The sequence below is a fragment of the Ailuropoda melanoleuca genome, chromosome 18, assembly GCF_002007445.2.
Source record: "Ailuropoda melanoleuca isolate Jingjing chromosome 18, ASM200744v2, whole genome shotgun sequence".
Classification (NCBI taxonomy): Eukaryota; Metazoa; Chordata; class Mammalia; order Carnivora; family Ursidae; genus Ailuropoda; species Ailuropoda melanoleuca.
Window position 1 is genome coordinate 28,320,821 of NC_048235.1, and position 17,658 is coordinate 28,338,478.

General features: G+C 35.6%; 1 protein-coding gene across 10 annotated transcripts in view; it reads right to left on the reverse strand.

The window, feature by feature from the left end:
- Window positions 1-17,658, reverse strand: part of PSD3 (pleckstrin and Sec7 domain containing 3) — a 744,476-nt gene that overhangs the window by 188,579 nt on the left and 538,239 nt on the right. For all 10 annotated transcript variants that reach the window (XM_034647652.1, XM_034647649.1, XM_034647651.1 and 7 more), the window contains one exon: window positions 9,244-9,437. In XM_034647652.1, the coding sequence (XP_034503543.1) occupies window positions 9,244-9,437 (194 nt within the window). The remainder of the gene's footprint in view (window positions 1-9,243; window positions 9,438-17,658) is intronic.

The window sequence follows — 17,658 nt, forward strand, 5'->3', positions numbered from 1 at the left end:
TTTTCTTTTTCAGGATTGTTTTGGCTATTCGGGGTCTTTTGTGGTTCCATACAGATTTTAGGATTTGTTCAAGCTCTGTGAAAAATGCTGGTGGTATTTTGATAGGGATTGCACTGAATGTGTAGGCTGCTTTGGGTAGTATAGACATTTTAACAATATTTGTTCTTCTAATCCGTGAGTGTGGAATGCCTTCCCGTTTCTTTGTGTCCTCTTTAATTTCTTTCATAAGTGTTCTATAGTTTCCAGAGTACAGATCTTTTACCTCTCTGGTTAGGTTTATTCCTAGATATCTTACAGGTTTTGGTGCAGTTGTAAATGGGATCGATTCCTTGATTTCTACTGCTTCACTACTGTATAGAGAAATGCAACAGATTTCTGTACATGGATTTTATATCCTGTGACTGCTGAATTCATGTATGAATTTTAGCAATTTTTTTTGTGGAGTCTGTTGAATTTTCTACATAGAGTATCAAGTTATCTGTGAAGTGTGAAAGTTTGGCTTCCTGCTTGCTGATTTGGATGCCTTTTATTTCTTTTTGTTGACTGACTGCTGTGGCTAGGACTTCCAGTACTATGTTAAATAATATCGGTGAGAGTAGACATCACTGTCTTGTCCTTGACCACAGAAGAAAAGTCTCAGTTCTTCTCTATTGAGCTTGATATTAGAATTCCATTTCACTTTTAAAGCTCAGTAAATATTAAGTCTTGAGGTCTGAGGCAACTAGAAAAAATTTCTTAACAAAAGCAATCAGCAATCAGTTTAGTTCTCCTTATGTCCATGAAAAAGGTTAATTGCTACAAAAACTTCTCTCCTTTCATAACAACTAGAAAACAGAACAATACATATGAAACAAAAGTTTCCAGATATTGTACAATAGGCAGCTTTGAACTGATTCTAAAGAGAAAGGAACAAAAGAGGTAAGACCAGATAACTGCTTGAAGGAAGTATCTAAGATCCAATAGTGAAAGAGGGTACTGAAATAGAGTTTGGAACTTGTGCTGACTTTTCTGAGGCTGAGGTGGCTAGAATTTGTTGATCGGAGTACAAAAGAGAGGAAAGCTACACAAGAGGATAGCGCTGGAGATCTGCAGAGGAACTCTCAGGTCTTGGCTACAGCACTGATGTGGTCACATGTGAAAAAAATAACCAAACAGTAGTGGAATGAACAATTTCAAAAGCTCATGTGGGGGTAGAAATAGTCTGTATTTTCATCAGAGGAGAGAAAGACTGTGTAATACTAGGGCATTGGAGGCTAAAGAGTAATAATGGCTCTCCATTATGAAGCCAAATAAGTTCCAGAAAAAAGGCTGATTTGGATATACCTTGACAAAGAGTAAAGGCAAGCCTCTAAAGGATCCAGTTAATTCATAAGCTACTTATCTATACAATAGGATAAAATACAACATTCTTTAATGGAATATAACTAAATCCAGTCTCCCAAAATGTCACAACATCTGGCATTCAAATAGAAGTTACTAGGAACGCAAAGAAAAAGAAAACTATAACCTAGAGGTAGCAGGAAAATTAATCAAAGTAACAGTCCTGGAAATCACAGGGAGAAAAGAATCAAAGAGAGGGACCTTAATATAGCTATGATATATATGAAAAATATGTTCAAGGACATTAAGAGAAACAGAAACTTGATAATGAGAGAAATGGAGGATAGAAAAGATTGAAGATGCAGTTTCAAAAATAAAGAATACTCTATATATGTTGCACCTGGGTGGCTCAGTCGGTTATGTGCCTGACTCTTGTTTTCAGCTCAGGTCACGATCTCAGGGATATGAGATCAAGCCCAGAGTTGGGCTTCGTGCTGGACATAGAGCTGCTTAAGATTCTCTCTCCCCTCTCCCTCTACCCCTCCCTCCACTCTCTCATAAAAAAAAAATACTATATATGCAATGACAAATACTGTGGTAAAATTGAAGACATGCAAAAAAAGTTCTTAAAGTATAAAAAAGATTTGGAAAAAAATTGAACAGAGCCTTAATGAACTTTTTGTGTAATATCAAGTAGTCATATATATAGGAAAGGAGAATCCTAGAAAGGGGAGTGGGTGCTATAGAAATAATGGCTAATAGATTTCCATAATAGGTGAAAAATATAACCTGGTGAATACAAGAACTTCAATCAACACCAGACAAGAAAAACAAAAAGAAAAACCCAATAAGGCAGCTTATAATAAAACTGCTGAAAATCAAAAAGAAAAAGAAAAATCCTGAAAGTAGCCAGAGAGAGAAAATAAAAACATGGCAGGTAAAGAGAAATAAATAATGTCAGCAGGCTTTTTGTCTGAAACCACACAGGGCATTGAAAAATAGAACATTTTTAAATTACTGAAGGAAAAGGAAAATACTGCCAAATAATTCTACAACCAGTAATCAAAAATTCCTAAAATTAAGATGCAGTGTACATTTTTTTTAAAGCCAATAAAATATGAGAACATGTCTTGCTAGCAGGACTTTACTACAAGACATATTAAAGGAAATGATTTAAGCAGAAAAAGAAAAGATACTAAATGGAAATTTGGAAATGCAAAAGGAAACTCAGTATGCCAGAAATAGTCAATGTGTGGGTAAAAGTAAAAACTACATTTCTATTTAAAGCAAAAATAATCACAATGTACTATGAGTTTTATACACAAGGAAAACAAATGATATAGCACAGATGCTAGGAAAATAGAAAAGAAAGTAACCTGTTGTAAGGGTCTCAAACTTCAATTTCTTTCATAAGTGTTCTATAGTTTCCAGAATACCTCTCTGGTTAGGTTTATTCCTAGATATCTTACTTAACAGGTTTTGGTGCAATTGTAAATGGGATCAATTCCTTGATTTCTACTGTTTCATTACTGGCATAGAGAAATGCAATAGATTTCTGTACATGGATTTTATATCCTGCGACTTTGCTGAATTCATGTATGAGTTTTAGCAATTTTTTTGTGGAGTCTGTTGCGTTTTCTACATAGAATATCATGTTGTCTGTGAAGTGTGAAAGTTTGGCTTCCTCCTTGCTGATTTGGATGCCTTTTATTTCTTTTTGTTGACTGACTCCTGTGGCTAGGCCTTCCAGTACTATGTTAAATAATAGTGGTAAGAGTGGACATCCCTGCCTTGTTTCTGACCATGGAGGAAAAGCTCCCAGGTCTTCTCTATGGAAGAGAATATTAGTTGTGGGTTTTTCATATATGTCCTTTATTCTATGTTGAGGTATATTCCCTCTGACACTACTTTGTTGTGAGTTCTTTATAATGAATGTATGTGATACATTTTTTTCAAAAGCTTTTTCTACATCTATTGAAAGGATCATATGGTTCTTGTCCTTTCTTTTATTAATGTGGTGTATCATTTTGGTTGATTTACTAATACTGAACCACCCTTACAGGCCAAGCATAAATCCCACTTGATAGTGGTGGATGGTTTTTTTAACGTACTGTTTGATTTGGTTTGCTACTACTTTATTGAGAACTTGTACATCTATAAGCATCAGGGATATTGGCCTCTAGTTCTCTCTTTTAGTGGAGTCTTTATTTTTGAATTCAGGGCAATTCTGGCCCCAAAGAATGAATGTGGAAGTTTTCCCACCTCTTCTATTTTTTTTTTTTTGAATAATTTGAGAAGAAAAGGTAATCACTGTCATTTAAATGTTTGGTCGAATTGACCCATGAGGCCACCTAGCCCTGGACTAATTCAATTTCTTTGCTAGTTATTGGTCCCTTCAAGTTTTCTATTTCTGCCTGTTTCAGTTTTGGTGGTTCACATGTTTCTAGGAATACATCCATTTCTTTCAGTTTGTCCAATTTGTGGGCATATAGTTTTTCATAATATTTTCTTATAATTTTATTTCTGTGGTGTTGGTGGTTATTTTTTTGTCTCTTGTTTTGATTTTACTTATTTATTTCCTTTCTCTTTTCTTTTTGATAAGTCTGGCTTGGGGCTTGTCAATTTTATTCATTTTTTCAATGAACTAGTTCCTGGTTTCATCAATCTGTTCCATTGTTTTCTTTTTAGTTTCTATATCATTTATTTCTGCTCTAATCTTTAGTATTTTCTTCTTTATGCTGGATTTAGGCTCCATTTATTGTTCTTTTTCTAGCTCCTTTAGAAATAAGGTTAGGTTGTTAAAGATTTTTCTTGCTTCTTGAGCCTTGTATTGCTACATAGTTCCCTGTTACCACTGCTTTTCCTGCATCCCAAAGGTTTTGGATGTTGTGTTCATTTTTATTTGTCTCCACATACATTTCTATTTCTTCTTTGATTTCCTGGTTGACCCATTCATCGTTTAGTAGCATGTTGTTTAACCACCATGTGTTTGTGGTCGTTCCTTTTTTTTTTTTTTTTTTTTTTTTTTTTTTTTTTGTGGTTGACCTCAAGTTTCATAGCACTCTGGTCAGAAAAGATGCATGGCATGATCTCAATCTTTTTGTACTTGTTGTGGCCTGATTTATGACCTAGTATATGATCTATTCTGGACAATGTTCCATGTGCACTCAAAAAGAACCTGCATTAAAGTGTATTCTGCTGCTTTAGAAATGAAATATTCTGAATATATCTGTGAAGTCCATCTGGTCCAGTGTGTCATTCAAAGTTATTGTTTCCTTGTTGATCTTCTGCTTAGATGATCTATTTGTTGATGTAAGTGGGGTGATGAAGTACCCTACTCTTAACTGTATTATTATCAATGAGTTCCTTTATGTTTGTTATTGTTTTATATATTTGGATGCCTCCATGTTGTGTGTATAAACACTTCCAATTATTAGATCTTATTTTTAGATCATCCCCTCTATTATGATATAATGCCCTTCATCTCTTCTTATAGTGTTTAGTTTAAAGTCTAGTTTGTCGGATAGAAGTATTGCTACTCTGGCTTTATTCTGATGTCCAGTTACACGAAAAGTAGTTCTCCATTCCATCAATTTCAATGCGCAGGTGTCTTTAGGTATAAAATGAATTTCTAGTAGGCAGCATATAAATGGATCTTCTTGTTTTAATACATTCTGACACTGTGTATTCTGATTGGAGTGTTTAGTCCATTTACATTTAGAGTAATTATCGACAGATATGTATTTAGTGCCATTTTATATCTTGTTTTGTTGTTTTGGGAGATTTTCTCTATTACATTCTTGTCTCTGTCACTTTGGTCTTTTCATTCCACTCACAGTCCCCTTTAATATTTCTTGCAGGCCTGGTTTAATGGCCACAAACTCCTTTAGTTTTCTTTGTCTGGGAAACTCTTTGTCTTTCCTTATATTCTGAATTATAGGCTTGCTAGATAGAGTATTCTTGGCTGCAGACTTATCCCATTCAGTACTATGAATATATCATGCTACTCCCTCCTAGCTTGCCAAATTTATGTTGAGAGATCTGAAACTAGCCTCGTGGGTCTTCCCTGTAAGTTAGGGACTTCTTTTTGTCTTGCTGCTTTTAAGACTTTTCTCTTTATCAGTATATTTTGCAAAATTTAAATACAATGTCATGTTCTTGGCCAGCTTTTGTTGATTTTTTAAAAGATTTATTTATTTGAGAGACAGTGTGTGTGTGGGGGGGAAGGGGCAGAGGGAGAGAGAGAGAATCTCAAGCAGACTCCCCGCTGAGCACAGAGCCCAACACAGGGCTCAGTCTCACAACCCCGAGATCATGACCTGAGCTGAAATCAAGAGTCAGAGGCTTAACCGACTAAGCCATCCAGGCACCCCAGCTTTTGTTGATTTTGATGGGAGTTCTTGGTGCCTCCTAGATCCGGATACCTGTTTCCTTTCCCAGATTAGGGAAGTTTTCATATATTATTTTCTCAGATAAATTTCCTGTCCTCTTTTCTCTGTCTTCTTCTTCTAGTACACCTATAATATGAATGTTACTACATTTGATGGAGTCACTGAGTTCCCTAAGTATATTCTCGTACTGCAAAATTCTTTCTTTCGTTCAGCTTCTGTTTCATTATTTGATCTTGTATGTCACTTCTTCGTGCCTCTGCTTCTTCCATCCTTGTGTTCGTTGCATCAAGCCTGTTTTGAATCTCAGTTATTGAATTTATTTCTGATGATTGTGTTTTTTTTTTTTTTTTTTTTTTTTTTTTTTNTTTATCTCTGCGGTCAGGGTCTCCCTGGTCTTCCATTCTTTTCTCAAGCCACCAAGTAACTTATAATTGCTGCAGTGGATTCTCCATCAGTCATATTACTTACATCTGTTCTGCTTAGATCTCTGGCTGTGCCCTTATCTTATTCTCTCATTTGGGATAAATTCCTCTGTCTTGGCATTTTGTCTAAGTCTCTCTTCTTCTCTGTGTTAGAAAAGCCTGTATGTTTCCTGCTCCTGAGAGTCATGGCTTTATGAAGAAGAGCTCATATAGGTCCAGGGTCTGGTACTTCAGATAATGTCCCTGGTGTGTGCTGCATGCCCTCTGCTACTGTGTTTTGGCTGCTGTATCCTTCAGGCTGGTTTCTGCAGGGGCTCACCTTGCCTGCAGTGGGAAGTGTCTGGTCCTTGGCTAGAATGTGGCACTTTTTAACTAGGTATGCTTTGGTCTGTGTGTTAAATGAGACCTGATACTTCCACTTGAACTGAAGCCAAGCAGAACTCTCTGGTCAGGAGCTGTGGTGTGGGCAGGGGCTTCTGCTGGTGTTCTGTGGAAAGGGCCTGCAGCACTGGGACTGAGGCAAGCTTCACTGAGAAGGGCAGTACTACCAGACTGCAGGGATGTGAGACTTGGTGTAAGCAGGTTAGACAGCCAGTGTGGGCACTGTGCTGCTCACCACAGGTGGCTCTGTGTTTATGATGAGGGGCAGTAGAGGAAATGGCCCCAGCTAGTTCCTCTGTTCCTGGAGAGAAGTGTCTGTGCATGCTGTCTCTCAGGGAGGCATGCCAAGAAGAGAGAATAATCTCCCCACTGTTTGTTCCAGGTGTTTTTCAGACTGCTGTTTCTACAGTCTGCCTCTGGGTTGTTTGTCTGACTTCTCTCCAGGAACAGTGCAGTGCCCTCTGAGCTGTATCCCAGCCAAGACGGCTGACTTTTAAAACTCAGGCTTTAGGGACATGATGTGGGCAGGGGCCTGTGCTGGTCTTTGGGGGAAGTGTCTCACCTAGGCAGAAATTCTTAAGTTGCTAAAAAGATAAAGTCCCATGACACTTAAAACTGCTTTAATGAATCTGAAGTTCTAAACAGTTAACTAAGGCTTTAAAGGAATTATACTGGCAGGAAAATCTAGTGTGATATAAAAGGTCTATGATGGTTCAACTACTAAGCAACTCCCAGGTTTTGTACCTGTACTCATATAAAGTGGGCTAAGGGAGTAGAGCTTCCAGCAAGGGAACTCTCTCCAATAATCCTTAGAAGTGGCCCAGGGAAACAAGACAGGTAGGCTGAACCTGGGGACTCTCTGGAATAAGTTAATCAATTATGTCAATCCATTGCTAGGGAAGTGAATCAATGAAAAGATGCTCAAGTAGGTTAACTTTGCAGAATGTAGTAAAATATGCTGAATCAGTGATTGCTGTTTTGCTTCCTTTTTTGTCTTTCCTGAACTGGTATTTTAAACTGCAGTTATTCTGCTTTTTGCTTCTAGTACTTTATCTGAAGTATGTCAGATATTTCCATATTTTTCATTTAGCCTATAGAGTGAATTTACTAGGGAAAATGGACACTGAACAGCAAATTTAAACCTTGGAGATGGGAGCTGCTCCTAGGCATGACATGTGGGACAGAGATAAGTGTATCTGTAGTTATAAATGGAAAATAGTACTGTGTTCACCAAAAGCTTTGTTTGAACTGGCTGGAGAAAGGGTGTGTGTGTATGCTGGCAACAAAGAGATGAATATCTATTTATCCACTGAAGAACCCTTTTTCTATGAGAACTGTATCTTACTCGTCTTGAGGGAACTTTCCCTCTTTGCATTTCAACCAAGTGAGTGCTGACAGTTACAGTATTCCATCTCTCAGTCATACAAATCAGAGTTCCGCCCAGAATATAATAAATTCAAAATTAGGAAAGAAGGAGAATACTTTTGTTGGCAAAATTAAACACATGCTGTAAAATGCTGCTAATAATCATGGATCCAGCCATGTAAAAGAGACCTGCTTCAAAGAGTAAAGATGACATGCAATATAATGCACAGACAAAAATAGACAAAGTATCCTGGCAACATTCTTCATTTTAAGTGTGTCCTTGCCCTTTTCTTCCTAAGCCAGTTAGACTAGCTGTCACTTGCAACTACAAGAGTCCTAAAACGATTCTCTTCAAGAAAATTAAGTAGTCTAATAGGCTAGTAGATAGAGTGTACAGGGTATATCGAGAGGTACTCCTAAGGAACTTGGAAAAACTGAGAAACTTACTCAGCATCATAAGTCAGTGTCAAAGCCACTCTATTACAATATTTCTCTTGACTATAACCCAATAGAATGTGCTATCACATTAAGAAAAAGTACGCAGCCACAGATAGAAGTAGTGGTACTGTCCATCTAAGCAGTGCATATTTGTGTCTGTAGGTAGGCAGGGACACCCACAGGTTTAATCCAATAATTATAAGCACACATACCAGGTTACCTTAGCCTGTTCAACTATATCAAACTGCTATTTCACTCTCTGCATAGGTTAATCTAAGCATAGAAACATACTTCATTTCTATCAAATTTCAAACACTATTACCTGTCAGTAGATAACAATGTCTCATACTTCACAGAGTCATCAGACGGGACTCCTTTAGTTTTCCAGTACTAATTATACCATGCTTGCCTACGACACACCTATCCACCTCCCATAAAGGCCAATCCCTTCAAATGTGTGTGGACTCCAATTCTTTCCCTTCCTTGTCTCTGGGATCTTACATTATTGATTATTCTATGTGTTATAAATTTACTCTTCCCCTCAATCACCAGAGATGTAAACTCCATGAAGACAGGGACCTTGCCCATCCCATTCACTGATATATTTTTGATGTCTAGTACATAGTTAAGTACCCAGAATTATTTGTTGAAGGCAAGAGTAAATAAATGAATAAAAATCTGGAAACGAATACTCTGTAAGAGGTCTTCCATTTCTGAAGCTCTATAGTTCTACCTGGAGAACAGCAGGTGCCACGATGGATTTCTGACTTAGGGTTAGAGGCTTCATCAAACTTCAGTTAATAGTTCTCCAGAAATACCTAATATAATTTTTCTTCATCCTTACTTTACTTCAGATAAATTCACTTTAAATTCTGAGCCTCAAGATGAAAAAAATGAAATAGATAATGACAACAAATTGTGCTTACTCTTCTTTCCATCCATATCTGCATGGATCTTCCGAGCCAAGAATCCACTTTTGTACACAGCAGCATTTGGGTCATGAGGAATGTCTAAGAATGGGTTGGTAGTGCTCCCAATACGACTGATGGTCTTTGGATGTGTTCCATTAGCCTTCTCATCAGTACCTTCAGACGGAGATTTTTTTTTCTCTTCATCATCTCTAAAGGAAGAAAACACAGATTGAGCACCTAACGCAATATTCAATAAACAAAGTTTTTCAGTGTAATAAACTACCATGTTTTCCAATAGTCTATCAGTCTTGATAACAAAAGCTGTAATAACAGGTATCATTTACTATGTGTCTATGTGCCAGGTATTAACGGTCATCACAATTTTCTAAGACTGACATTAGTATCCCATATTACAGATAAGGAAATAAACTCAGAGAGTTTAAATAAATGCCCAAGGCCACAGATCTAGTAATCAAAGAAAGAGATTCTAAGGATACGACTGCAAAATCTCTAAAGCCTTTGCTCTTTCTTACCCACTACAGTGCCTTCATGTCTGTCCTCTTTCAAATGAGTGGGGATTTTGGCAGAGACTTCGATCTTGATTTTTGATTTCTACATCATTTAGCACATTGCCAAGTATACAGAATACAAATAATTACAGACTCAGTCCAATGAATAATATTGATCTATATCTGCCAAATAACAGGTAATTCTCTTATACTCAAACCCCCCGTAAAGCTATTAATGATGTAGGATGGTGGTGTCATCCACAGTGCTTTGGCATCTTATAGTGACTACTTTCTCAACTGCCATAAAAGTGTGGGGCACCCTAACAGCCACTGAGAAAACCTGTAATTGTCCAATCTTTCTAAAATCTCTGTTCCGGGGCGTCTGGGTGGCTCAGTTGGTTAAGCATCTGCCTTGGGCTCAGGTCATGATCTCAAGGTCCTGGGATTGAGCCCCACATCGGGCTCCCTGTTCAGCGGGGAGTCTGCTTTTCCCTCTCCCTCTGCTCCTCCTCCCTGCTCTGCTTGCCCCCCACCCCCAAATAAATAAAAACCTTAAAAAAAAACTCTGTTCCTTCAAGGAGGGCAAATTTAACTCTGAGATTCTAATGTATGAAGGAAGCAGAAAATGGATGGTGACATTCAATTAATAAAGAGGAAGAGAAGAAGAAAACAAACCAATATACTGCTAAAAAACACAGTACCGAATTAGGGGCATTTGTCTTAGTTCACCTGTTCAATTTCCTCAATCACCTCTGGTTTTATTGCTTATTGTGTTGAGTAGTGAATATTTTTATTAAAACTTCAAAATAACCATGACCAAAATATATTTAAAATAAACCAAAAAATTAATAATTATCAAAGGTGCTTATTTGGTGATCAAATTAAAATACTTAATTATTGTGAAATATATAAAAAGAACACTGGACCCTTAGACATCTATACTTAATTTTTAATTCTGAGACAATTTTAGATTTGTAAAGATAGTACATACATTCTCATCTGCCCATTACCCAGTTCCCCCAATATTAACTTACATAACCATAGTAAAAATTTCAAAATGAACAAAGCAATAATGCAATACTATGAATTAAACTTAAGACTTTATTCAGACTTTACTAATTTTTTCATTAATTTTTTTTCTGTTCCAGGATCCTATCTATGATCCCACAGTGCATGTAGTTGTTATGATTTCTTAGTTTTCTCCAGTCACCAACAGAACCTCACTCTTTCCTTGTCCTTCATTACCTTGACATTTTGAAGAGTATTAGAACTGGCCAGTTATGTTATAGAATATCCCCAATTTAGGTTTGTTTGATTAGATTGAGGTTGTACATTTTTGGGAAGGATATCATACCCTCTCAGTGAATCAGATCAGGGTACTTATGTTTTATGACTAGTGATATTAACCTTGATTACTTGGTTAAGGTGCTGTCTGCCAAGTTTCTGTTCTGGAATGTTATCATTTTCTTTTGTAAATGTTTTGGGGAAAATTTGTGACTATGAAAATAGCCTGTTTCTCCTTAAACTTCTGAATGCTAACATGAGCATTCATCAGTGGATCTTGCCTATGAAAATTATTATTGTGCTGATCTAATGGTGTTTATTTCCCTCATTTGTTCTACATTAGTAATTGGAATTCTGTAAGTATGGACAAATGGATATAATCTTATTCTTTTGAATTATAATAAAACACCATCATTATTAAATTTATTGCTCCTTTTTTATTAGATTTTTTAATTTATTTGACAGAGAGAGACACAGCAAGAGAGGGAACACAAGTAGGGGGAGTGGAAGAGGGAGAACCAGGCTTCCCCCTGAGCAGGGAGCCTGATGTGGGGCTCAATCCCAGGACCCTGGGCTCATGACCTGAGCCGAAGGCAGACACTTAACGACTGAGCCACCCAGGTGCCCCTATTGCTCCATTTTTTTCAGCTTTGGCCACTGTTCTACGAGGAGGCTTCTGTGTCCTTTGAACATGCCTCCTTCTTTTTCCTTTTTGTTTTTCAAGCACTTCTTTTAGGTACCACAAGAAGATGCTTCCAAGCTCATCTTACATTTTCCGTATCCAACAAGAAGAACTGGACTTCTTGCGCACATTTCCTCCAGGGTCAAGATAAGGAAAATGTAAGGAGGGTTCACCATATATAGAAAATTGCCTCCTGTTTCCCTCTTTTAGTCAATTCCTTTCTCCTACCAATTCTCGAAAATTACTGATGTCCTCCATCCCTATTGATTTCCCTTTTTCAAAATGGCATAAATTCATCCATATTGTACAAATCAATAGTTTGTTTCCTTTTATTGCTAAGTACTATTTCATTTTATGGTACACCATATTAGTTTACTTATCCATTTGCTTCCCTGTTCCCAACTTTACTGAAGAATAACTGATTTTTTAATACACTTTTAAAAGTTTTTAGTTATATTCCAGTTAGTGAACATACGGTGTAATAGTTTCATGTGTACAACACAGTGATTCAACACTTCCACACATCACCTGGCGCTCATCACAAGTGCATTCCTTTATCCCCATCACCTCTTTAACCCATCTGCCCACCCACCTCCCTTCTAATAACCATCAGTTTGTTCTCTACACTTAAGAGTCTGTTTCTGGGTTTGTTTCTCTCTCTCTCTTTTTGTCCTTTTGTTCATTTGTTTTGTTTCTTAAATTCCACACATGAGTGAAATCATATGGTATTTGTCTTTCTCTGACTGACTTATTTTGCTTGGCATAATGCTGTCTAGTTCCCTCTGCTCTGTTTGCCTGCCTTCTCTTCAGGAGCAGCGCAGTGCCCTCTGGTTTCTATGCTAGGCAAGCCTGCTGACCTTTAAAACTCTAGGCTCTAAGCCCTTCTGATGGCAAGAATACATGAAATCCAGCTCCTCTGTTTTCCAAACCAATGGCTTTGGGGAAACATTCTCTTTGTGTGTTCCCCTGTGTGCTCCTCTCTCTTTTACCTTCTCTACAACCACACTTCTCTCCCCTCTGTAGCACCTGGCATCCATTTCTCCCTTAAATCACATCTTTGCACTTCCTACCTTATTCAATGTCTTCTCTTCCATTAGTTGTGGAGTTTGTTCTTTCAGTGTTCATGTCAATTTCTGGGTTATTTAGGATGATTTGATAGTCACCTAGTTTGTGTTCATGGAACATTAGTCTAGGGCTCTCCTACTCTGCTGCCATCTTTCTCTCCCTCTGGAATAACCGATTTATGCAATGCAAAATATTTACTTATTTATTAATTTATTTAAAGTTAATGGTCCCTATTGATGTTCGGAAAATATCTTCTGGATATTGAAAAAATCTTGGAAAATTACAATTAGTTATTGTATGGATTACATTTCCTCTTCTATGTTGAGTAATATTGCACTATATATATAAATATATATATATACATACCTATACATATGTATACATATATATATGTCCATAAACACAAAATTCTTTTCACATTTTTTTGTGCCCTCTTCAATTTGATTGAAAAAAGTCTCTTCAAGAGATGGTGTTGGGAAAACCAGACACCTATATGCAGAAGAACGAAACTGGACCACTTTCTTATACCATACACAAAAATAACTCAAAACAGATTAAAGAATAGAATGTGAGACCTGAAATCATAAAAATCCTTGAACAGGGTACAAGCAATAACTTCTCTGACATCAGCTACAGGAACATTTTTCTAGATATGTCTCAGAGGCAAGGGAAACAAAAGCAAAAATAAACTATTCGAATTACATCAAAATAAATATGTTCACACAGAAAAGGAAATACAATAAAACTAAGAGGAAACCTATGGGATGGGAGAAGATATTTGCAGGTGACATATCTGATGAAGGTTTAGTATCCAAAATATGTAAAGAACTTAAAAACTCAACACCCAAAAAAAGAATAATCCAACTGAAAAATGGGCAGAAGACATGAACAGACATTTTTCCAAAGAAGACAAACTTATGGCCAACAGGCACACGAAAAGATGCTCACCTCATTCATCTTTAGGGAAATACAAATCAAAACTACAATGAGATATCACTTCATACTAGTCAGAATAGCTAAAATTAACAACATAGGAAACAATAGGGGTTGGCGAGGATGTGAGGATGTGGAGAAAGGGGAACCCTCTTGCACTGTTGGTGGAAATGCAAACTGGTGCAGCCATTGTAGAAAACAGTATGGAGGTTCCTCAAAAAGTTAAAAATAGAACTACCCTATAATCCAACAATTGCACTACTAGGTATTTATTGAAGGATACAAAAATGCTAATTCAAAGAGATACATGCACACCAACATTTATAGCAGCATTATTTACAATAGCCACATTATGGAAGTACCCCGTGTGTGTGTGTGTATGTGTATACACACAATGGAATATTACTTAGCCATAAAAATAAATGAAATCTTGTCATTTGCAATGATGTGGATGGTGCTAGAGAGAATTATGTTAAGTAAAATAAGTCAGTCAGAGAAAGATAAATACCATATGATCTCACTCATATGTGGAATTTAAGAAACAAAACAGATGAACATATGGGAAGAAAGAAAAAGGGAAGCAAATCATAAGATACCCTTAACAATAGAAAAAACTGAAGGTTGATGGAGGGAGGTAGGTGTGGGGTGGGTTAAATGGGTGATGGGATGAATCACAAACTTCTGCTGAAACCAAATCAATCAATCAATCATACAGAAGGCAAAGAAAAGTATACTTTTCATGATGAAAAATAATAAATAAATTAAATAAAAAAAGATTGATTTGGCTGTTTGATGTCTTTTGTGGTTCCACACAAATTTTAGGACTTTTTGTTCTATTTCTGTGAAAAGTGGTATTTCAATTTAGATGGGGATTGCATTGAATCTGTTGGCTGCCTTGGATGGTATGGACACTTTAACAAAATTTACTACTCCAATCCATAAACACAAAATACTTCTCCCAGTTTTTTGTTCCCTCTTCCGTTTCTTTCATCAGTGTCTTACAGTTTTCAATGTACAGACTTTCACTTCCTTCATTAAATTTATTCATAAGTATTTTACGGATTTGGATGCTCTTGTACACGGGATTTATTTAAAATCTGTTTCTGATAGTTCGTTGTTAATACACAGAAACATAACTGATTTTCATATGCTGATTTATATTCTGCAACTTCACTGAATTCATTTACTAATTCTAATAGTGTTTCTGTGTAAGTCTATAGGGTTTTCTATATATAATACCATGTCATGTGCAAACAGAGGTAATTTTACTTACTCCTTTTTGATTTGTATCCTTTTTATTTCTTTTTCTTATCTAACTCCTCTGGATAGGATTTCCAGTACTATGTTGAATAAAATGTTGAGAGTGGGCATCCTTGGCCAATGTTCCTCATCTTAGAGGAACTGCTTTTAGCATTTCACTGTTGAGTTCAATATATGCTATGAGCTTGTCACATACAGCCCTTACTATGTTGAGATACATCCTCTCTCTACCTAGTTTGTTGAGAGTTATCATAAAAGGAAGTGAAATATTGTGAAATGCTTTTTTTGAGTCTACTGAGACAATCATATAGTTTTTACACTTCATTTTGATCATGTGGTACATCACATTTATTGATTTGTCGATGTCAAACCATCCCTGCGTCTCTGGAATAAATCCCATCTGATCATGGAGTATGATCTTTTCAATATATTGTTGCATTCAATTTGCTAATATTTTATTGAGGATCTTTTGCATATATGTTCATCAGGGATTTGGCCTTTTTTGCTGTATCCTTGTCTGGCTTTGGTATCAGGGTCATGTAATTTGAAAGTGTTCCCTCCTCTTTATTTTTTTTGGAATAGTTTGAGAAGGACTGGCACTAATTCTTCTTTAAGTTTGGTAGAATTCACCAGTGAAAACATCAGTCTTGGATTTTTATTTTTTGGGAGGTATTTGATTGCTGATTCAATCTCCTTAGTAGTAATTTGTTCAGTTTTTCTATTTTTTCTTGATTTAGTCTTGGTAGGGTGGTCATTTCTAGGATTTTATCCGTTTTTTGTTTTATGTTGTCCATTTTGTTGGCATATAGTAGTCTTTTATGAACGACTGCATTTTCTGTGGTATCAGTTGTAATGTCTATTTCATTTCTAATTTTACTTGAGTCCTCTTTTTTTCTTAAGTCTGTCTATTTTGTTTATGTTTTCAAAAACTGAGCTCTTTGTTTCATTGATCTTTTCTATTGTCCTTTTTAGACTATTTATTTCCACTCTGACCTTTATTATTTCCCTTTTTCTTCTAATTTGGGGTTTGGTTTGTGCTTCTTTTTCTAATACCTTGAAGTATAAAATTAGGTTGTTTATTTGAGATCTTACCTTTTAGTTAGTGCAGGCATTTATTTCTATAAACTTCCCTCTGAGAATTGCTTTTTATGCATCCCATAAGTTTTGATATGTTGTACTTCCATTTTCATTTGTCTCAAGATTTTTTTTTTAATTTCTTTTTTGAAAGGTATCTGGGTAACTTCTAGCTTCTAGTTCTTATTTTTATAATGAAAAAATATTTGTGTTTATAAACACCATCATGATAATAAAATAAAAGTAGTTTTACAGATCTTTCATAGTTTGTAATCATTCCAGAAGGAAGATTCCTTCTATTCAAATAGATTATTCTCTGCTACTATTAAGATTTAATACTGGTAAGATATAAATTTGGGTTTGTTTAAAAACAAAAAGTAATCCTCTGTATTAAAAAAAAAGAATCACAGTTTCACAAGTCAAATATTGCTTGTTGAATATCACTTCATTCTGTGTAGTATCCTACATAATTTTTTGTTTGTGCAACTGATACAAAGTAAATTCTGATGTAAGCAAGCCAAAATATGTCTACCTGAAAAAATTTTATCGCCTTTCTAATTTCACCTATTTACAAAGTGCTTATAAAAATTAGACTTAGTTTTCTCACCACACCATTCTTTATTATTACATTTGGTAGTCATCAGAAATATAAATTTTAAAATTTTGATTATTTTAAATGTAGTTTTAATGTAAATATGCCACATTTCTAAAAGAGAGCACATGACACACATGGCTATTTCTAAAGCAATTTTGACTGCTTTAAATTATTAAGTCCAAGACAAAAATAATAGTAAATATTACAGTTCTTCTTTATTCATGCAGTGGTATTTTAAGATGATCATACTCAAAGTACTGTTTTCTCATTTTGAAAGAGAAAGATAAGACACAGATTAAATAAGTGTTAATAGAGTATTAACTGCTTCACTTCAAAATTTATTCATAAATCTGTCCTTAATATTTGGGCATAACTAATTTTGGGGGGTTTTGAGTTGTGAGTAGAAAAAACCAGAATGATTATCCTGGGAGTTATGTTAATTATTTTAGAAATAAAGAGCTATAAGAAACACTACTATATACATTGTTTCCAAGCTTGTTTTTTAAGCAGATTAATCTTTTGGAGGGAGTAAACTAAACAAAACCTGAGTATGAAATTGATGAAATGTAATTCTGCTTTATAAATTTTAACGTATAATATTTATTTTGAAGCATATCAATTGGAAAGGTGGAACTTTGTAAATTACTTTGTTTTTTTGGGAACGGTCTTTCACAAACACACAATTTATAAAACTTGGACTGTGTATCAGTGTAGTCAGCCTCAGCTGACTAATTCTGTCTAATTTTGTACTTTGGATGGTTATAGTTTTGTAAAAATTCTGATTCATACAAAAAAGTGGCGTAAATGATAAAAGTTTTTAAATTGCCTACTTCATAAACAGAGTACTTTGTAATAGAAAAGTGAGATAGCAGAACATTCTGAGATATATAAAAGAAATTAATATGATAATGTATAAATGTATAAAAATTTTGTACAGGTAAGCCATTTTGTATTTTAAGCTGAAAAGTTTGAAACACATTTTAAAATGTAGAATCAAATTCTTTTAAAATCCTGAAGCACTATGAAAC